The sequence below is a fragment of the Ahaetulla prasina genome, chromosome 2, assembly GCF_028640845.1.
Source record: "Ahaetulla prasina isolate Xishuangbanna chromosome 2, ASM2864084v1, whole genome shotgun sequence".
Classification (NCBI taxonomy): domain Eukaryota; kingdom Metazoa; phylum Chordata; class Lepidosauria; order Squamata; family Colubridae; genus Ahaetulla; species Ahaetulla prasina.
Genome location: NC_080540.1, coordinates 200,809,934 through 200,830,926, shown reverse-complemented (window position 1 = coordinate 200,830,926; position 20,993 = coordinate 200,809,934). Strand labels below are relative to the sequence as shown.

The following is a 20,993-nucleotide window of genomic DNA, read 5'->3' as shown; positions in this document are numbered from 1 at the left end:
ATTTTGAGTAGTTCAGAGAACTGGCAAATACCACCTCTGGATGGCCCCAGAGTGGGGTGGGAATGGAGATTTTGCAATATCCTTCCCCTGGAGTGGGAAGGGAATGGGGATTTTGCAGTTTCCTTTCCTGGGTGTGGGGTGGGAATGGAGATTTTGCAGTATCCTTCCCCTGCCATGCCCACCAAGCAACACCACGCCCACCAAGCCACGTCCACAGAACTGGTACTAAAATAATTTGGATTTCACCACTGGTCAAAATTGACATTTGCCATGACTCAATTGAGAAAGGGCATACCCAAATGATGCTCCACACTGCTACATGTCATGGAAGAAGATACCAAATATACAACAAACTAAATAACATACAGTAACAATTCAACCAAGTAGATCTATAATTCAGAGCAACCAGTTCAGCTGAGTATGGGTAATGTGCTATCTGCCCTGGCTGTACATGCTGTAGGTGCAGACATCCTGATCCTCACTCAGCTTTTGGTGTAAGCAGTCATCTTCACTCATGGTTCAGATTCAAGAATGTGAAATGCAGTGGTGGGCTGCAACTGGTTTAACAACTGGTTCTGTGATGTGGGCTTCACACGCTTGTGCGCCTAACGCGCTTGCGCGCAGTGTTCAAAATACAGCAATTTGAAGTTCAGCGGCTTACCTTCTAAGGCAGCCCTTAGAAGAGTGGAGTAGAAGAGTGGAGTAGAAGAGCGGAGGTGCGGAAATCAGCTGTGCTACGTGAATCCGCTGAGCCAGAAAGAAGGAAATATAGGACAGGATAAAGCAGGGGTAGTTGGGGAGGGCCAGCTGATTGTCAGAACTACCGGTTTTCCCGAACTGGTCCAAACCAGCAGCAGCCCACCACTGGTGAAATGCAAGTTTTGCAGAAACAAGTGCCATTTTAAATAAGTATGTCACGTAAGGTCCATTAGTGAGAAACCAAAGATGGTACCAAGAAGCCACATCGTTTAGTTTCACATGAACTTAACCGTTCAGAGGACAGTGCGGCTCACTAGCTGCAACACATTCAGAATGTGTACAAGAAGGAGCCTTAAAATGAAGCAACGTTTGTAACAATATTAACTAATAGAAAGATGGAAGATACCAAGATGGAAACTGACTCTGCACCTGACATGTCCATTAACAACCATAATATATTCGGTCGACATTTTAAGAATACTGGTTGAGGACATTGTGTTTTCTCCATGATTATAATAGTCATTAGAATAGAATAGAATAGAATAGAATAGAATAGAATTTTATTGGCCAAGTGTGATTGGACACACAAGGAATTTGTCTTGGTGCATATGCTCTCAGTGTACATAAAAGAAAAGATACGTTCATCAAGGTACAACATTTACAACACAATTGATGATCAATATATCAATATAAATCATAAGGATTGCCAGCAACAAGTTATAGTCATACAGTCATAAGTGGAAAGAGATTGGTGATGGGAACTATGAAACGATTAATAGTAGTGCAGATTCAGTAAATAGTCTGACAGTGTTGAGGGAATTGTTTGTTTAGCAGAGTGATGGCCTTCGGGAAAAAACTGTTCTTGTGTCTAGTTGTTCTGGTGTGCAGTGCTCTATAGCGTCGTTTTGAGGGTAGGAGTTGAAACAGTTTATGTCCAGGATGCGAGGGATTAAGAAACTGACTTTTGATGCTGTGCTTTTATTGTTCATGATGATCTTAAAAAAAAAAACCACCTTGTTACTGACCATTGATTGTTCTCCTTTTGGTTGTTGGCTGTGCGTAGTCCCAAATTGCCAGGTTACACAAGCACACAAATTGCTTACTAGTCTAAAACTGTGTCTCCTATTGAATGGAACTACACTCACGAAGTGTCCTTGCTATTATTGTTGGAGTCAAGCAGTTTCACACCTGTATCTATGGCCATGGTCTCAAAATTCCTGTTGACCGTATGCCTCTTTGGGAATGTTTTCAAATATCAATGTTATCATTACACATGGAGCACTAGAGATAATTATATGTTTAAAGCTTATGATTATACACTTGCCTACATGCCAAGACAAACAATAACCAGTACCGATGCTCAGATTTGCCTACAAGAAACACAGTGTTTTGTACTACAATTAATTTAGAACATCTTATTGTTGGAGATCTTTCACTTCAGGAGTATCAAATTATAAAATTAACTACTCAGGATCCCAAATTATTAAATATATTAAACTTAACTGTGGGAAGGTTGGCTGGCTGACAATCTACCGCACCAGGAGAATTTAAGCCATTCAAAACCCCACAGACATAGATGTCTGCATGAAGGCTGTCTCTTCAGAAGAAAGACCACATTGTTATTTCAGAGGGGAGACATCAAATCATTCTAAGTGCACTGAGCGCAGCACATAAACGTTTTGGCTAGAAATTATACATATTAGGTAGAAACTGACTCAAACATCATACGTGACATAATACCCCAAGACCACATAGCTTCCGATTCCTAAGACCTCATATTGATGTTGAAAGGCCATTTCAGGGAAAGAACTTCCTAATTGTATAGAGCAGGGGTCTCCGACCTTGGTCCCTTTAAGACTTGTGGATTTCAACTCCCGGAGTTCCTCAGCCAGCTTTGCTGGCTGAGGGACTCTGGGAGTTGAAGTCCACAAGTTTTAAAGGGACCAAGGTTGGAGACCCCTGGTATAGAGTCTTATTTAAAACAGGTGTAAGTACTTTTAGCATTCTCACAAATGTCTTCAACCAAGAGCACAACACCAATTATTTGCAACTCGTTGGTTGCCTGATCTGACTCAGACAAGTCGGCATTTATTTCAAAGGACTTGAAAGATTTTATAGACATAACCTTGTCCAAGCCATCACTATTCCCTCCAATTATCACCAGAAATTCAAACCTGCTGTGTTCCTTTAAAAGCCGACTGCCTCCTGGGGACTTAAAGAAACATGTCTGAGATACTGCTGTATCAGCTCTTACTCTCTACTCTTGTATATTACACTTTGTGAAAGAAACTATGAAGCCAGATCCCTCTACTAAAATTGGGATCTTGAGACCCGTATTGCCCCAGATTTAGTGCGAAAGTGGACTAATATAGCATCATCACATTGATCAGTTGAGGCCTTCCTCCCAGAGTGAATGGGCAACAATGTATTCATTGAAATATCGTACCCTAAACATAGATAACACTTCTTGAAGTATCTCCATAATCAATTCATGATGACACCAGACCTGGTTCTTTGCTTTCAGTATATAATCCCTTGAATCTTTTACATCAGTTGACTTGAGGGATCATCCATGAAAAAGGTTCTCTCTCTTTTTTTCTTTTTTTTTTCTTTTTTTCTTTCTTTCTTTTTTCTTTTTGCCCCCTTGTCATTTGGAAACAATTTATTTGCAATAAATTATTGAAGCATGGTTGCCAGAGTCAAGATAAAGGTAGAATTAAATAAAAGGTGAATAAAAGGTCTAGTTGCAGTTATAGTCAAAGAGCAGAAAGGTTGGCAAACTTGCATTTAAAAGAAAATACCATAGAACAATTAGCCAGGGCAAATATCTCTCAGTTGATTTAAGAATTATTATTCCCTTTAGGTTGCATGAAGTTATGCTATTAAAGAGAAACCATACTAGCTCAAAATCTGTCTATTTTTTTATACTAAGGTCACCCTGAAAATACATAATGAAACATATTCTTCTTCCAGTTTCTGTATTCCTTTCTCTTTAATTTGAGTTTTGCAGATTCTCCAAATTTTTTCATACAGGGGCAGTGCAGGATCATATCCCTAATGGTTTAAACTCACTAGTGAATATATACAAAAGAATCACATTTTAGGAGGAAATGCAAACACCTGAAAAAACCACATACCAAGCTGGATTTTGATCAGAAATATGGGCAAGACAATCTCTACAAATCATCAGGTGTATTTTTTTCCCCTTTCCTGTACATATATAACTTTGCATTTTTTTAAAAAAGTGGAAAAGCAGAAGTGCATTTTCATATTAAAAGTAACCTGCCCTTTTCAAATGCTGATTTCAGAATATATTAAAAGTGTTTGTTCCCATATAATTCCTTCAGGGCTCCTGCTGTTTCTTTTTTTTGTCAATGTGTCAATTTATTCCAACCTCTGTTTTCTTTCATTTAACTACATATCAATCCAAAACAGAATTCCCTACTTGTGACACAATTGCTAATTTTGCCCAGTTTATTTTAGGAAGAGCCATGCCAAGAAGACACTTTGAAAGTTTAGAAAATAAGGCAAATTTGCTCCATACATTCATTGACATTCTCAAAAAATTTCTAAAGCTTAGTGAGATAGTGAGACCACAATCTTTTCTCTCCAGGAAAATTTGTCAAACATGCTCAATAATTTTAGCTTTAATAATGCTTCCTTTGATTCATCTATACATACATGGAGCGCTAATTTTCATTATCTCTTTAAGTCAGTTATAATACTATTTTTAGACAATTATATTTTCTGTTTTCCCAGTCCAGTCCTATGGAGGGAATACAGATTTCTGCTCAAATAAAGAAAAATGAAATTCACTGATGAAATTGAATGGAGACCACCTGAGACCAGTCATTTGCTTACATTCAATATATCAAATGGGTATAGAACATCATAGTCCATCCCTTGCAATTACTTCAGTCAAGACTTCTTTTTCTGCAAAGTAAGCCTGTTCATTGAAGCAGTATAATTTTACAGATGGGTTCATACAGGTGATAATTGTGTCTGTGTGTGCGCGTGTGCATGCACAGTTGAATGCTAGATAGAAAAGACATTTATTTGCTATACAAATTGGATCTACAAAACATGAATGTATGTATATGTCTCTATCAAATTCTCTTCTTCAAGAAGATAGACACGTTCACTAAGTGTAAAGGAAGGAGTGGTAGAATCTGGAGGCAGAGTTAAAAGAGGCATCAGCCTACAATTCCTACATAGCCACAAGCAAGCTATGTCCAATCCCTCTTGAATTTTGTTTACCCTTTAACTAATACCTACCAAGTGTTAACTATTAGTTGAGAATATTCCTGTCCATAGGCATGTGTAGCAAAAAAATCAGTTTAATTGGACCTGACTTTTCTGCCTGACACTAAGAGGATACATAACTCTATTCCCTCTAGTCTCTTGTCCTAGAGGAGATCAACCCTGACTGCTCTTTAGAAGGCCAGATCCTGAAGATGAAACTCAAATACTTTGGCCACCTAATGAGAAGGAAGGACTCACTGGAGAAGAGCCTAATGCTGGGAAAGATCGCGGGCAAAAGAAGAAGGGGACGGCAGAGAATGAGGTGGCTGGCTGGAGTCACTGAAGCAGTAGGTGTGAGTTTAAATGGACTCCAAAGGATGGTAGAGGATAGGAAGGTCTGGAGGAATGTTGTCCATGGGGTCGCGATGGGCCAGAAACAACTTCGGAACTAACAACAACAAAAAACAGCTTTATTCCCAGTTCAATCCATTATTTCCCCCCTCCCAGCCACTCAAATTTCTGTACTCACGGGGCTGTTTTATTTATTAAATTTTATGCCTCCCATCTCCCCTACAAGGTGACTCAGAGTGGATTTTTAAGGACCTCTTATTAGCTTCTCCTTCCAAACACATGTGTTTCTGAAGGTCCCTTGAAGTTTAGATGAGCTAGGAACTGGAGGCACAAGGACTGACACTCAGAAAATTAAATCTCAATAGCATTTATAAACTACTTCATGGTTCTTTGCCACCCCCAACAATCTGGGTCCTCATTTTACCCACCTTGGAAGGATGGAAGGCTAAGTCAACCTTGAACTGGTCAGAATCGAACTGCTGGCAGTCGGCAGAATTAGCCTGCAGTACTACATTCTAACCACTGCGCCAACACAGTTCTTAAAGTAAATAAAATTATTAGAATAACAATTCTAGCTGGCAAGGCTGATGAGGCATATGTCATAGCAGCTCTGCCCTTATTAACCACACAAGATAGCCAAAGTTTCTATCAGATCAGCAAGATGAGATGGCAGGTTATTCAAGGAGGCAAGTAACAGTCTGGATTGAAAGAGAAACTGGAGCTGGTAAAGAAACTCCCAAAAGACATGTGAATAATGTTCATAACCATTTGATACACATGTCACTGCAATCATTTCAGTTCTGAATTCACATATTACATTTATTACTTTAGCATATCTGTTTAAGAAAATAACCAAAATAGAGATAGCTTTGGATATTTCTTTCTTACTTCATTTAATTGTCTTTCCTTCTTCATTGTGCGACCCTATTTTTTTCTTTATTGTTTTAATTTAAAAGCAGAACGCTACCTTTAAACACAAATCTGGATGGAGAGTAAGGAAATGCAAATGAACTAGAAAAATTTCAGAACTAATCAACTTCAACAAGCAGGTATTTCTGCTTCATTTGCATTTCCTTTCTCTCCAGCCAGATTTTGTGTTCAAAGGTAGCTCACTGCTTTTAAATTAAAACAATAAAGAATTGAGGGGTTTTTTTTTAAAAAAAAATGGAGTTGCACAATGAAGAAAGAAAGCCTATTTAAATAAAGTAGGAAAGAATTAGGTAAGGGTGAAATTGCTTCTTGAAGCACCTGGCTTTGGCTCACAATGAACAGTCAACTTATATGCAGTTTTCATTTCTTCATTTTCAATTCCAGTGACTACGTCGATTAACAATAATGGGATCTATAGAACCTTTTGTTGATTTTTTTTAAAAAAAAATTATATGTGAATTTTTGAGTCACCTTTCTACAACAATACAATAAAGTATTACATAAGGGGGGGGGAGAGAAATAAAAAGTAAAGAAAAAGTAAATTTTAAGGAAGTCTTGTATAGGGGCTACTCAACACCTATGCAATCATATCAACTATGGGTCCTAGAAGCAACCCAAACCCCCTCATACCATTAGAAAGATGATCTAGTCAAAGGAATGAATTATAGAACAAGAAACTCATTAACAAAATACCACCAGACTTGAAATCCTGGATTTAGAAAACTTAGAACTCCGCCGCCTTCGACATGACCTGAGTTTAACTCATATAATCATCTATTACAATGTCCTTCCTGTTGAAGACTACTTCAGCTTCAATTGCAACAATACACGAGCACACAATAGATTTAAGCTTAATGTTAACCGCTCCAATCTTGATTGCAGAAAATATGACTTCAGTAACAGAGTTGTTAATACTTGGAACACACTACCTGACTCTGTGGTCTCTTCCCAAAATCCCCAAAGCTTCAACCAAAAACTGTCTACTATTGACCTCACCCCATTTCTAAGAGATCTGAAAGGGGCATGCATAAGAGCACAAGCGTGCCTACTGTTCCTGTCCTATTGTTTCCTTTCGTTATATCCAATTAATATAGTTATTACATACTTATGCTTATATATATGCTTATATATTGTATAGTTATTTCATGCTTATGCTTATATATACTGTTGTGACAAAATAAATTTAAAAAAATTAAAAAAAATTAAAAAGATTACAATAATTTCGACTGCCCTATTCAATTTATACTTGGTGTGTCTGATCTGAGTGAAGAATCTTGGTAAAAAGTGCTTTAAGAAGAAACTTTTCAAGAAAACAGTATCTATTTCTCTCCCTGATTTGATTAGAAGTTCAGATACTCCAAGCTTCCGAAGTGGTTTATCCTGCCATCTAGCAGGGAGTTCAAGTATTGTATTTGCTCACAGTGAATAAGCTCAAACAATGAACGTTCATGAAGGGGGTGGGGTGCGGGTCAAAACATTGAGAGTTATGTGCTAAAAAAAGAGGTCCAAAAGGCAACATGGCCATCTATGTTTGTATCTATTTATACAAACCTGTTTTCATCTGACTTACAATAAACATTATGGACCATTTCAAATCAGTGTCACAAAATAGTTAATGGAAGACAGATGTGCAAAGTGGATTAAGTCCAGCCATTAAAATCTAAGTGAAATATTAAAACTTCAGCTTCTCCTTTTCAATCGGAAGTGAAATAAAATTGGTCTATAAAAGAAAACAGAGTTAGGGGGAAAACTCAAAACCTTCTTTGACAGAAGGGTTGCTCCATAAATGCCCCATAAATATAAACATAAATATAAATATAAACCCCTGAAAAGACCTTGTGCTTTATATTTCTTTAATTAGCTAATGTAAAGAATGTCTTATCAGCAAATTTCTCTTATGGGTGATGATCTCTAGGCAAACTGGTGTTTCAAACCTGTCAAGACAACAGTGTCCCTATGTTGTGCAGAGTGCAGACCATCTCAAACCTCTACTTCTTATTTTGCTACCCTATCCTATGGCTTTCAGAGAAAAGTACGATATAATTCCATAATCCAGAAATTAGGTCCATTCAGAAATGCATATGCCACTTTTTCTTTATGTATACATTGAAAACATTACATCATTACAAAGTACACACACACAAATGCACCAAGAGAGAAAAGTAATGCAGAAAATATATTCTACCCGATTGACTTAAAATTCAAGTTACCATAAGCTCTAGGATCAATTAGGATGGTCCACATTCAATTCCTCCTGTTGTTATATTCTGCCCCTTTAGTTTCTTGTGCCGAGCTGATACTACCTTACGGGATGATTTCATGCCATAGAGTGCGCAGTGTGCATACATCAGAGAACGTGGGCATGTTTTGAGTTGCCACTCATCTATCTCTCCAGCCAGATGTATTCCTAATGCCCCTTGGTAGTGGATGTGCTCTGTAATTGTAGTACCCTCAAGCATCAAATTTACAGTACAATATAAATACCTATTCACAAATAAGCTCCACTTAATGCAACACAATTTATTCCCAACTCTGGCCTTACTGTGCCATCAAAGAGTGCCCGATTGCCTATCATTTAATTTATATCAGAATTCTATTTCTGTGCTATAAGAGAGAAATAGTAGCTGAATGGCTCACTTCAGAGCCAAAAATGTCTTGAATTGGGCCTCTATATTTTCTCCAGTTTTCATCATTCCTACTCAGTCAACTTTATAAACTTTCTCGACTAAAAGATGATCCTCCTCCTCCTCCTCCTCCTCCTCCTCCTCCTCCTCCTCCTCCTCCTCCTCCTCCTCCTCCTCCTCCTCCTCCTCCACTACCACCAGCAGCAGCAGCAGCAGCAGCAGCAGCGGCTTGCATTGCTCTGAATTTAAATAGCAACTACTTGGATGACATTGTTCCAATGTCAATATTGCTGCAAATAAATTCTGGAATTCTAACTGTCTGGCAATTCTGAGTAAAGTCAATCTCATAAGCAGGCTTGCCATTGTTTCTAGGTAATGACAAAATCACATTCTGAAACGCACATCAAAGGACTCGGTAGATTTAATTTGCTTTGTTTTATATTAATGTGTTTGTGCAGTGACCAACTCCAACTCCTTTAAAATTAGCTTATTTAAAATTACCAAACAAATCAATGGAAGCCAACCCTGTTATTATAACCTCAGCCTGATCCAAAGTGGGAAAATGCGCTTTTATTCCCAAAGTATTTCTAACCTGTGTGGTAAACATTGCCTCTCTGTCCTTTATATTGATTCCCTGATTTATTTCACCAATTGGAGAACATTTGCAGGCTGAATTTGTAGAAAGCATATTTTGAAGCATTTTCTGAGAGCCAGTTTGGCGTAGAGGTTAAGGCACCAAATTAGAAAACAAGAAACTGTTATAGCAACTTGTAGTTCTTCACTTTAATATAATAAAACAGATCTTTTTGAAAAGGGACAATCTAGGAGAAATGAAATCTAAACACATTATGGTGTATAATTTTAAATAATGCATGTGTCACCTTAGTCAAAACATTACTGGTTTCCCAATAGATGTTTTTAAATTGATACAGTGAGCAGTTTTCATGTTGATTCCCAATGAGTTTTTGTAGCACAAAATTAACAAAATTAAATATAGTGCATGCGTATATTTCTAACCATTGGTTGTGCATGTCTACAAGCAGCATGACTTTGAAGTAGTTCATATTTCTATCTTTAAAATAGGTGGCAATTTGATTTGAGTTAAGATGATAGAAACGTGAAAACTACTGCTTCTCCCTCCCTAATCCTTAACCTACCCCATTCCTTTATGATTGAAAAATTAATGTATAACGCATGTACTGCCAAAATAGATGGTATTGTGACCCTGAGACAACTGAAATCGAGTTTTCAAAAGTGTCATTTTCTAGTCAAAAAATGTTCACCCAAAAAAATTATTTAGAAAGATATAGCAAAAAAGAGGTATGTATTGAGAATTAATGTGATAGAAAAGCATCTCACAATAGATAAAAACCTTGCTTAAAATGCACATTTTGGGGGAAAACTATCCATTTTTTAATCTTTAGGAAAAATTCATAAAATAAATGTAGATGAGTCATATTTTTTAAAAAATAATTGACTGGAATAATATGGAAAAATCTAACACCAATATCAACCAGATACAGATAAATCACATATATATTGTATGCTAGTATATTCCATAGACTGTCAGATATAGACCCATAAATTATGTCACTGGCTTCAGGAGAACATCATGAGTTGGATTCAATCATGATTAGAACATATTTATTTCATGTTTTATTAAACTCAGAGGAGTTACTCCAAGTATTCTGTAACTAATTAACTCAATCCAATATATAAAAATGACATCTCTCCTACGATCCGATGTTTCTAGTGAAATCCAAGCAAGGTTGTTAGCCTCAGAAGAAATTCACAAGAAGTCAAAAAAGACTAAAAAAAACCCCCAAACCCTTAATTGTTTCAGAAAAGTGTAGAGAAGAAAAGGTTACGAAAAAAGAAATAATGAATAATTTTAAAAGCAATCTTCAGCACCAACAGTTATAAATTTCTAGATACCAAATAATAAAATCAAGGCACAACATATTAAGAAGGACATGCTGTGAATATCTTCAGCAGTTTGCTGCTATTGTCACAATGGTAGCAGCAGCACTTAGCACTTAGACTTCTATACCGCTCCGCAGTGCTTCATAGCCCTCTCTGAGGGGTTTACAGAGTCAGCCTATTGCCCCCAACAATCTGGGTCCTCATTTTACCCACCTCGGAAGGATGGAAGGCTGAGTCAACCTTGATGAAAACAATGCTATGGATTTTAAACTGTGTATTTTTTTTAAAAAAAACAAACAAGCTCCACCCCTTTTATATGTGAGTATAATGTCACATATAATCCATGTATAAAAAGAGCAGTGCCTTGACATTGCTTTTGTCATCCTCATCCCTCCTTATCATTCTCCTCCCCATCCACAACAGATACTGTTGGAGTTGCAAAATTCTGACAGAATTATTATGCTGAATTTTTTCAAACTAAATTCAGTTTCTAGAACAGGCTTCTTTTCAAGCAGAATACTTTATCAAGCCCCCTTAAGAAAGCACAAGAGATCTGTGCTGCTTCAGGGAAGATTGAATTATAGTTCCCAGAAATCCCAACGAGTATTAATTAGAAATGCTGGGAGATGTCATTAAGTGACACATCTGGAGGACATAAGTTCCCCATCTCTACTATTCTAGTATTATCCTATTCTCTTTTAGGTTGGCACTCCTACTTAGAGACGTCGTATAATTTCCAATGTAGTTTTCCTTTCTTGTCCATAGGCATGTGTAGCAAAAAATCAGTTTAATTGGACCTGACTTTTTTGCCTGACACTAAGAGGATACATAACTCTATTCCCTCTAGTCTCTTGTCCTAGAGGAGATCAACCTCTTATTTATTCAAGCGGGACTGGCATAATAGTTTTGATTTTAAATTGGGGTTTTATTAATATTTTTAAAATTTAAAATTTAAATTTTAAATTTTAAATTATCAGCCTTTGTAATTTGCTATGTTTTTAATTGTTGGTTTTAATTGTATATATCTTGTTTCTTATCTTTGGCTGTACACTGCCCTGAGTCCTTTGGGAGAAGGGCGGTATAAAAATTTGATAAATAAATAAATAAATAAACCCTGACTGCTCTTTAGAAGGCCAGATCCTGAAGATGAAACTCAAATACTTTCTTGCCCATTGAATGAGTGTTTATGTTCTTCAAGCTTCAAATGTTGTTGATAGGGCATGTCAAAATTTTCAACTTTCAATTTCCAAACATTATGGGTGCTCAAAAGCTGTGACATGCCTCGGGGATTGTGAAGCTATTTTGGTTGCTTTAATATAATTAAGATGTGCTTGGTAAGCAACTACACAAATATCAAAACTTTTTAACATTTTGTTTGTTTCATTTGATGCACATAGGAAAAACTTGGACTCATCTTTATCATCTCAGATTGCATAATCACAATTAATGATTTCTCATTCTAGGAAGACACTTTTTTTTTTTGAACATCAAGAAATAAAACCCTCATGTAAGAACAAGAATTGCCTAAGAAGGGGTAGACTCTCTTTCACTGCATGTGTTCAAAAATGGAGAGTCATCTTTCAAAATTCCTATATTTGGGATTCTATGGAGCAGGAGGCTCCATGCATTGTCTAAACAGATCTACAATTAGGAGTGTGAAAATCCACATCAGAAACATTTTTTATTCCGAGGTTCATCCCATGTTTTTCTTTTTTAATCTAAGCAGTCTTCTCAATAGGCGCGCTTGAAATTTCAGCAGTGAAAATAACGTCAGCGTAAAATATGAAATATTGCCATGTTCAGTGATGCAATTGCTATATTCACACATCAACCGAATGAAAAGGATTTATGGGCACGATGGGCATTTTCCAGAAAAAAGAAAAGGGTTTAATGGAATCCACATCTTTGCTTCCTTGCTAATTCTCAAGCCAAGCCACTAAGCAGGACACTGATTTCTGGTATGCCTGCTTTTCTCTGCAATGACCAAATTCAATGAAGTATTTATGCTGAAGGGGAGCCATGCAGGGAAAAGAGCCTTCTGGGTCCTTTGCTAGCCCTTTCCTATGGATGCAGCTCTACCCATAAAAAAGCTGAATCATGTTAGGTACTTCCAAGAATGAAGTCCTTCAAAAAAAAAAAAAAAGGAATTCGAATGAAATGAGATTTCTGCGCCTAACCAGAGATAGAACCGCAGTCAAACAAAATGGAAAAATAAATATTCCTTTCTTGTATTTCGAGGAGCTCACTCTTCATTTCATTCGTTTGCAAAATAAGGTGGGGGGGAGGGGAAAGTGTCTTATTTTCCTCATACGTAAGGCAGAATTAAATGGAATAGAAATGAGGCTGATGAAGTAAATAGCTTCTTAATGTGTTTATATTGCAAATCGTATCCACACAGCATAACGTAAACAACAATCCTACCACTGACAGGATGAATCTTGAGGTGGAACAAAAATCAAAGCCAACATGACTTGCAAACTATCTGAACAACGGTCTGCGCCTTTCAACTCAAGGCTTAATAGGATTTGGAAATGCCGATCAATGGAGGAGCGTTTTAAGATATGCTCTATAATGTATCGGATGAAGTGAAGGAGAATGAGTCCACCATAAAGACATTCAGAATAGCAATGTCATCCAGCAGTTTTCTCAACTGCACTTTCTTATTCAGTCCCTGGGAACAATCCTCCCCCCCCCCACATGTCCACGGATGTAATAGGACAACCATTCAAAGATTAGACAGTGGTCAAAACAGTTCACGAAAAATAAACTATGCTCATGAGCAAGCTGCACTGGATCTCTTATTGCAACGTTCCATGTCCATATATCCCTGTTATCAAAATTCCTGGAGTCATATTATATTGCAACTAGCAAATAAGTTGAACATAGTCTGAGCGATATGGATTTTCCTTAAGAACCTGGAGAAATTTTGAGCTGGTTGAATGAGCTAAAAACATGCGCTTAATTCTTTGTAAAATTAGGCTTGCCGATATCCCATCCCTTGAATGAAAGTAATGACAGTTTAACTTACTTAAATGTGTTCAATCTTACCCTGCAAATTTTTCCTCTCCTATAATAAATTGGACAGTTATTTGATTCATTGTGAGGAATCACTGGTGAGCCCATAGTAGAAGAAATATATACGATATTTCTGCATTCAGGACAGATCATTCAGAAACCACCATAGACTTGAGACAGTTCTCACTCCTGCCCCCTACTGGATTGAAAATTCAATAATGTAATAATGCTTCATCTAAAACAAACGATCTATGGGATGCTTAAGGTGTACACAATGTATTGGGAGATGGGAATGTAAAAGGGGGAATGTAAATTATTTGTATATTCCATTTAGTAGCTCAGTGATGCAGACCAAGGTTCTTTTCACCAAAGCTGTCAATAGGAAATCTGCATTGTTCGCAATGAAAACTTCACTGCAGAGAAAAAGTCATGAATTCAGGTCATGCGCAACAGCACCCACCACATCAACTGGGTTTTTGTTATACATTCCATGTTGACGGTTTACAATTCTATCCATTAAGCAATTACTCAATAGCACAATTTAGTTCTTACCTCCTAAAGCTTGTTTCATTACAAATTCCATGATGATGGCTTTAGATTCCTTCCCACCGGAGCAGTTCTCACATGCAAGTCAGGTGGAGACAAATTCCTGAGGTTCAGCCTGCAGCTGAATTTACAAAGAAAGAGGGGGGAAAAGCATTAGGGTGGGCAATATCTCTCTTCTCCTAGTTCCTTCTGCAGTGGATCTACTTGTCTTTTAAGAAATCTGCTAGGTTGAAAACGTTTGGCATACATGCATAATGAAAATGCACACAGCATGTCTCACACTGAAGTTACTTGCTTGTGCTTTGGATAGCTAGAAAGTATAACATAATCTGTGAAATGCACTTTAGGAAGGCTGATAAAGGGTAGCTGCTAGGTTATCATGGGATAGCCTGAATTTATAGGGAGTAAAATCTGAATTTAGGTTGAAATCTGAATTTAGCCTGAATCAGATTACTGTTTGCTCTGAATTTTGTAAAAAAAAAAAAAATCTCAGTAGAATTTAATTTTCAAAGAAATGACAGATGACTATAGCCATTTTCTCTGTCTTAATCTATTTTCCAAAATGACTATTTAATGGGATTTTCCAGAGTTGGTGTTCCCCCTCTTTTTTTAGATTGCACCATTATAAGGTGCTCCAAAGTTCAATGTAAAAATCATAGGGTTTAGTCCTTTCCTATCTGACAGGAAGTTAAACTTCAGTAATCCTTAGGTGTTGCTTGAAAAAAAGGCCCAGAATTGGGGAAGTAATAGCTTTTCAAAACAGAGGCAGTGCTGGGGGGCATTTGAAGGTTGAAGTACTTGTGCTCTTGGAATACTCAGCAGCAGCCTTCTCTGCTGGTAGCGTCTAATGGACAGTCTCATCTGCATCACTCACTAGGACAATCACGCTAGTCAAATTAAGTTAAACACCAAATACATTTTAAAATATGCCATTATTTGAAACCGACATCACTATTACAAATGCAAGGAGAACTAAAAGCTAGATTAATCCTATCTCCAAAACACAAAGATTTTCATACATACATATATATATACACACACACACATCATTCAGAAGTTTTCTTTGGACTAGCACAATGGATTTGATTATAGTCATTGTGGCACAGAATTTCAGATTGTGGCCAAAGTTAAGGCAGTGATCTTGCAAATCAGTATGATTATGAATTTTCATGCACAAAACTCCAAAAGTAGATAACACTATTAAAAAAAAAAGAACAAGAAATTTAGCCAATAATAGCCCTTCTCCCGTGATTCTGCAGAGAAAATAAAACATGCTACAAATTATTCCAAAACAAAACAAAAATGTTTAAATTAAACTTAAAAAGAATGCCATTGAAAAACCCTAATTAGCTGCATTTTTCTAAAGAAGAAAGGAAATAGGACTTCATGAGAATTTATAAAGAGGAAATACAGTGCTGCACCAATTAACCATTTTCTAGCTGAAAACTTCTGACTGAAGAACGATTAACATTAGTGGTGGGATGGATCAGTTCCTGCACCAAAGAGGTACATGTTTCAAATTCCAACGAGGTTGTAGTGACACTACATACATCACCATTGCAAATTGGGGTAAAAGGTTTCTTTTTGCTTACTTTTTTACAAGAAGCATTTAAATAGTAATGTATCATCGGAGAGTGTGCTTGGGAAGCCCAGTCCCAGTGCCTTGCAGCTCTACTTTAGAGTGGCATTCATGTGCACTACATACACCAAAACACTATCCCATAGATCCATCACAATACTTTCCCAATTCTTCTGCACAGCCAAATATCAATTTATGCAATCATAAAGTCATGCAAACCATCACCATCACCACTATACAGCGAGACGGGAAATTCCGATTCCGTGGGGCTGCTCTGAACAGCAAGGTATTTGAAGGAGAAGAGAGGAAAGAGACTGTTCAGCACCAAGGACACTTCTTCGCGTCCGGGCAGTGCCAGCCTACAGTACTACTTGAGATATACACTACAGAATACGAAAGCATCAGCACCCTGGACAGCACCGTCCTTTTCAAAGAAGGGGTTTGGGACGTGTGGAGGGGGGTACCTTTCTCGGTGGCTGCGCTCCCGCAGTTCCGCGTTCCCTTTAAGTGGCAGCGAAGGCAAAAAAAAAGCTGCTTTTCTTCTTTTCTCAGCAGATCAAGCACCCTCTGTAGCCGATTCCATGTGTGCCTCAGGAGCGAAAGCCTCTGTTTGAAGGATATAGGAGCGGACGTAAGAAGTTCTCTCCTTCCAATAGGGTTCGGGCGCGACGGTGAGCCAGTAGCGGAGAACGAACGAGCCCACAGCGCCTTTACTTTCACTACTCCCTCTTTTTATCACGGGATTTCCGGACCATCCCACTGACACTATTCCCTCCTTACTCACAACGACGGCTCCTTCCTCCTCCTCCTCCTCCTCCTCTTCCTCCCCCCGCTCTACCGAGGCTGCTGGATCGGCATTTCTCGCCCAGCATTCGCCGCCGCCTCCCACCCCTACCCCCACCCCCAACACACACACACACAACACACACACACACACTTGCGCCACTCCACCATCCCACGGTAAGGGGTTGCAAAAGCTTATAGCAACTCATCTTGCCGCAGGAGTCTGCCGGTCCCATACCTACAGTTGGGGAATAAGGGGGATCGGTCGGGGAGGTGAAGGGGAAACCTAGTGTAACCTATAACCTGAACTCTTTTTTAATTAAAAAACAAACAAACTATTGTTTTAACAGGACAGGATTGTCCTCAGGCTTTTATTGAACGGAACACATCTGCTGTTTTCTTTAATAGCTTGCGGGGCTAGAATTTGGGGCGGGGGAGAGAGAAGGGAAGGGGGAGCCAAGTCAGCAGTTTCTGTGCAAAGCCTCTCGGAATCGGCTCGTGATTACTCTGCGTTATATTCTCAGGAGTCTAAACATCTGGGACGGGAAAGAAAGCTAGGATACGAAAGCGGGGGGGAGAGAGAGATAAAGAAGAAGCTGGAGACGAGTATAGAAAGCCTGGAAGCCGGTTAGAGCGGGCTTTCTGGTGCATTACGGAAGGATCCCCCTTTGAGCTGTTGCTGATGGTGTATCGATTTTGCAGCGTGCTTTGCCTTGCCCCTCCCACCCTCACGTTCCTTCCCCCAAAGGGGCGTCTGAAGGTTAACGGTACAGTACGGCTGTTAGTAGGGGTCTGTCAAGCTGTCGAGACGCAGTCCTTCGCGAAAGGCGTGTCAAAAATAAAGTAAACCAGGACAGGAGAACGCCTGGCTCGGGGAAAGAAGTGGGCGGGAGAAACAATACACACAAAAAGAAAGGCAACCTCCCCCCCCCACCCCCAGCCTCCCAACCGGGGTGGGAAAAAGCCGGTTGTGAAAACGGAGGGTGCTTCTGAGTTGGGGGTGAAACTCTCCTCGCCGCAGACCTTCTCCCGCCCACCCTCCCACCCCCCCATCAAAATGCTGCAATCGGGTTGTCATCCTGACTCTGCTGCAGACCCGGTCAGCTGATGCAGCCTCCCAAAGGCTCCCGAGGTACCTCTGTTCTTGCATGACGGGAAGGAAGCGACCCGAAGAGGCTGTAGCGAGGTGCGGGAGGAGATGGGGAGGGAGCTGTAGCCAGAACGACCAGGAAGCAGTCCAATTACAAAAAGGCCCTTGAAGCCCGTGGAGACGGCACGGGAGAGAGCCGTTGCTAGAAGGCAGAGAGGGAGACGGGGAGAGAGAGAAGCGGGTGCTGAGCCTCCAGCTGGATTCAAGGTCAAAAAAAAAAAAAAAAAAAGGTGTGGGGGAGGAAAAACCAGGCTCGCGCGTGTGGAAAAGGGAAGCGGTTAGAAGGCTGTGGGTGTGGGAGCCTGCAAAACCCCGACCGTAGCCTCTCCTTGTTCAGTAGAGCTTACTTCCAGGTAAGCATTATGTGGATTGGCAGCCGGTCACTTTCAGAAGAGATTTCCGATTTCTTTTTCTCCCCAGAAAGAAAAGAATGGACAGAGGTGGATTTGTATGGCAATTTATTTTTAAAAAGAAAGAACGTTGTGATATCTTAAGGATTAATACTTTTCCCCTTAACGTATTGCAGCGTTTAACTGACCTAAATTATGACCCACAAAACTTTCCACTATAATAAATCTATTTGCTTTTAAAGCAACACAGGATCCTTGTTTTTTTCTGTCTCCTCAACTCAGATTTGTTTTATTCCTACTCTTCCACTTTCTTCTATTCCCTGGGGCTGATTGCATTTCTCAAACCTTCCCCCACCCTGCAAATTTTGGGTTCTTTTGATGATCACAGAAACCGTAAAAAGAGTGGCAGATCAAGCACTAAAAGACCTGAGTTACATTTCAGTTCCATCCACATACATTTACGTATCACCCTGAAAGCAACTCTTACGCTGACCGGCTAGAGTTCAAATAGAAAGTATATCAGAAATGAGGCTTCTGTTACTTTATTTTTCAGTAACATCCCAGCCTAACTTACATTGTTAAAACAAGATCAAAAATACTAAATCGTGCATCCCCAACACCAGATCACATCAGTGTTTATATTGAAAGCTATGGAAGTCAAAATGGAAAACAACCCATACCACAGAATATGAATGATGTGATCTCTAAACTATTTACAAGAAACTGTACACTAAACTAGATGTGTGCATGAATTATATTACAGGTAGTGTTTGATTTATGACCACAGTTGGGACCAGAATTGTCACTGCTAAGCAAGACAGTTGTTAAGTAATTCACATCTGATTTTACTACTTTTTAAGATAAGGTAAAAGATAGATAAAAGATAAGATAACTTTTATTGTCATTTTTTTTTACCGTTGGCACACTGACACACATTAAAAATGAAATTCTGTTGCCTGCTGTGTACCCATACAAAACAACATATACACATTATATACACGTGTGTGTGTGTGTGTGTGTGTGTGTGTGTGTGTGTATCAGTGGTAGGTTGCTCCCAGTTTGCCCCAGATCAGGTGAACTGGTAGCGGTGGTGGGAGGCTCCACCCATCTGCCCAGACATCTCTGCATTCGCATCAGGGGTGGGTTCTACTTACATTTACTACCAATTTGCAGTGGGTTTGCTCACTTGTGCTTGCTTTCTTCGGCGCATGCGCAGTCTTACATATAGGAAAAAAGAACCCAAACACTAAGTTCATACTAGATGGACATTACCTTACAGATGACCCCCATCCCATTAAAGACCTTGGAGTTTTCATGTCAAATGATCTAAGTGCCAAAGCCCACTGCAACTACATAGCAAAAAAAGCTCTAAGAGTTGTAAACCTAATTTTGCGTAGCTTCTTTTCCAAAAACACCACACTACTAACCAGAGCATATAAAACATTTGCTAGACCAATTCTTGAATACAGCTCACCTGTTTGGAACCCTCACCACATCTCTGACATCAATACAATTGAACGTGTCCAGAAATATTTTACAAGAAGAGTTCTCCATTCCTCTGAAAACAACAAAATACCTTATCCCACCAGACTTAAAATCCTAGGCTTAGAAAACTTGGAACTCCGTCGCCTTTGACATGACCTAAGCTTAACTCACAGAATCATCTATTGTAATGTCCTTCCTGTTAAAGACTACTTCAGCTTTAATTGCAATAATACTAGAGCAACTAATAGATTTAAACTTAATGTCAACCGCTTTAATCTAGATTGCAGAAAATATGACTTCTGTAACAGAATCATCAGTGCTTGGAATACTTTACCTGACTCTGTGGTCTCTTCCCATAATCCTAAAAGTTTTATCCAAAAACTTTCTACTATTGACCTCACCCCATTCCTAAGAGGACCATAAGGGGCGTGCATAAGCGCACAAACGTTCCTACCGTTCCTGTCCTATTGTTTTGTTTTTTTTATTTATTTTATTTTCTTCTTCCTATATATATGCTTATACCTCCTTATATTTACTCAAATATGTGTTTATATACTATATAATCTTTTGTATGATACCTACATATATTGTTGTGACAAAAGAAAGAAAGAAAGAAAGAAAGCTCCCTGATGATGTCGTGGGCAGAGCCTACGCCTGGTTTTACTACCGGTTTGCAAGAACCAGTCCGAACCGGGGGCAAGCCACCACTGATGCGCATGTGAGGAAGCTTAGTGTGCATGCGCACACGAGTGAACCGGTAGTGAATGAAATTGAAACCCATTACTGATGTGCACGTGTGTGTGTGTATGTGTGTGTGTGTGTGTGTGTGTATGTGTGTTATGTATGTGTACACAGCAGGCAACAGAATTTCATTTTTAATGTGTGCCAGTGTATGTATACACATGTATATATGTATCAGAAAACAAATATACATATTTATACATACAAACATACATATACACACACACACACTCATACATATAAATACATATAAATGTTCATTACTGTCCATCTTGAGTACATATTGGAAAGAGAAAGCATGATAGTTCACAAAGTTGATACTGTATGGAACAAAACTATGACTGAATCTGGATGTTCAGATACCAAAAAGCCCACAAAATCCCAGACAATCCTGCAGTCATGCTCAAGCATCGCTTATATGCTATGTCCTGGATAGACAGAAGTGAACTGCCAATAATCTTCCCTGCCATCCTCACCACTCTGCACCACCTTCCTGTCTGAAGCAGTAATGCTTCCAGACCAGATTGTAATGCAATAAGACAGGATGCTCTCAATTGTCCCTCTGTAGAAAGTGG

The 20,993-nt window shown here is 38.9% G+C and overlaps 1 protein-coding gene across 1 annotated transcript in view; it reads right to left on the bottom strand.

The window, feature by feature from the left end:
- CPLX1 (complexin 1) overlaps positions 1-16,425 on the bottom strand; it is a 210,352-nt gene extending 193,927 nt beyond the window's left edge. Inside the window, exons 1-2 of the mRNA XM_058172795.1 lie at positions 16,374-16,425; positions 14,337-14,451 (exon numbers count right to left, since the gene is read on the bottom strand). Coding sequence (XP_058028778.1) covers positions 14,337-14,367 — 31 coding nt within the window. The 5' untranslated portion in view covers positions 14,368-14,451; positions 16,374-16,425. The remainder of the gene's footprint in view (positions 1-14,336; positions 14,452-16,373) is intronic.
- Between the last annotated feature and the right edge of the window lie 4,568 nt (positions 16,426-20,993).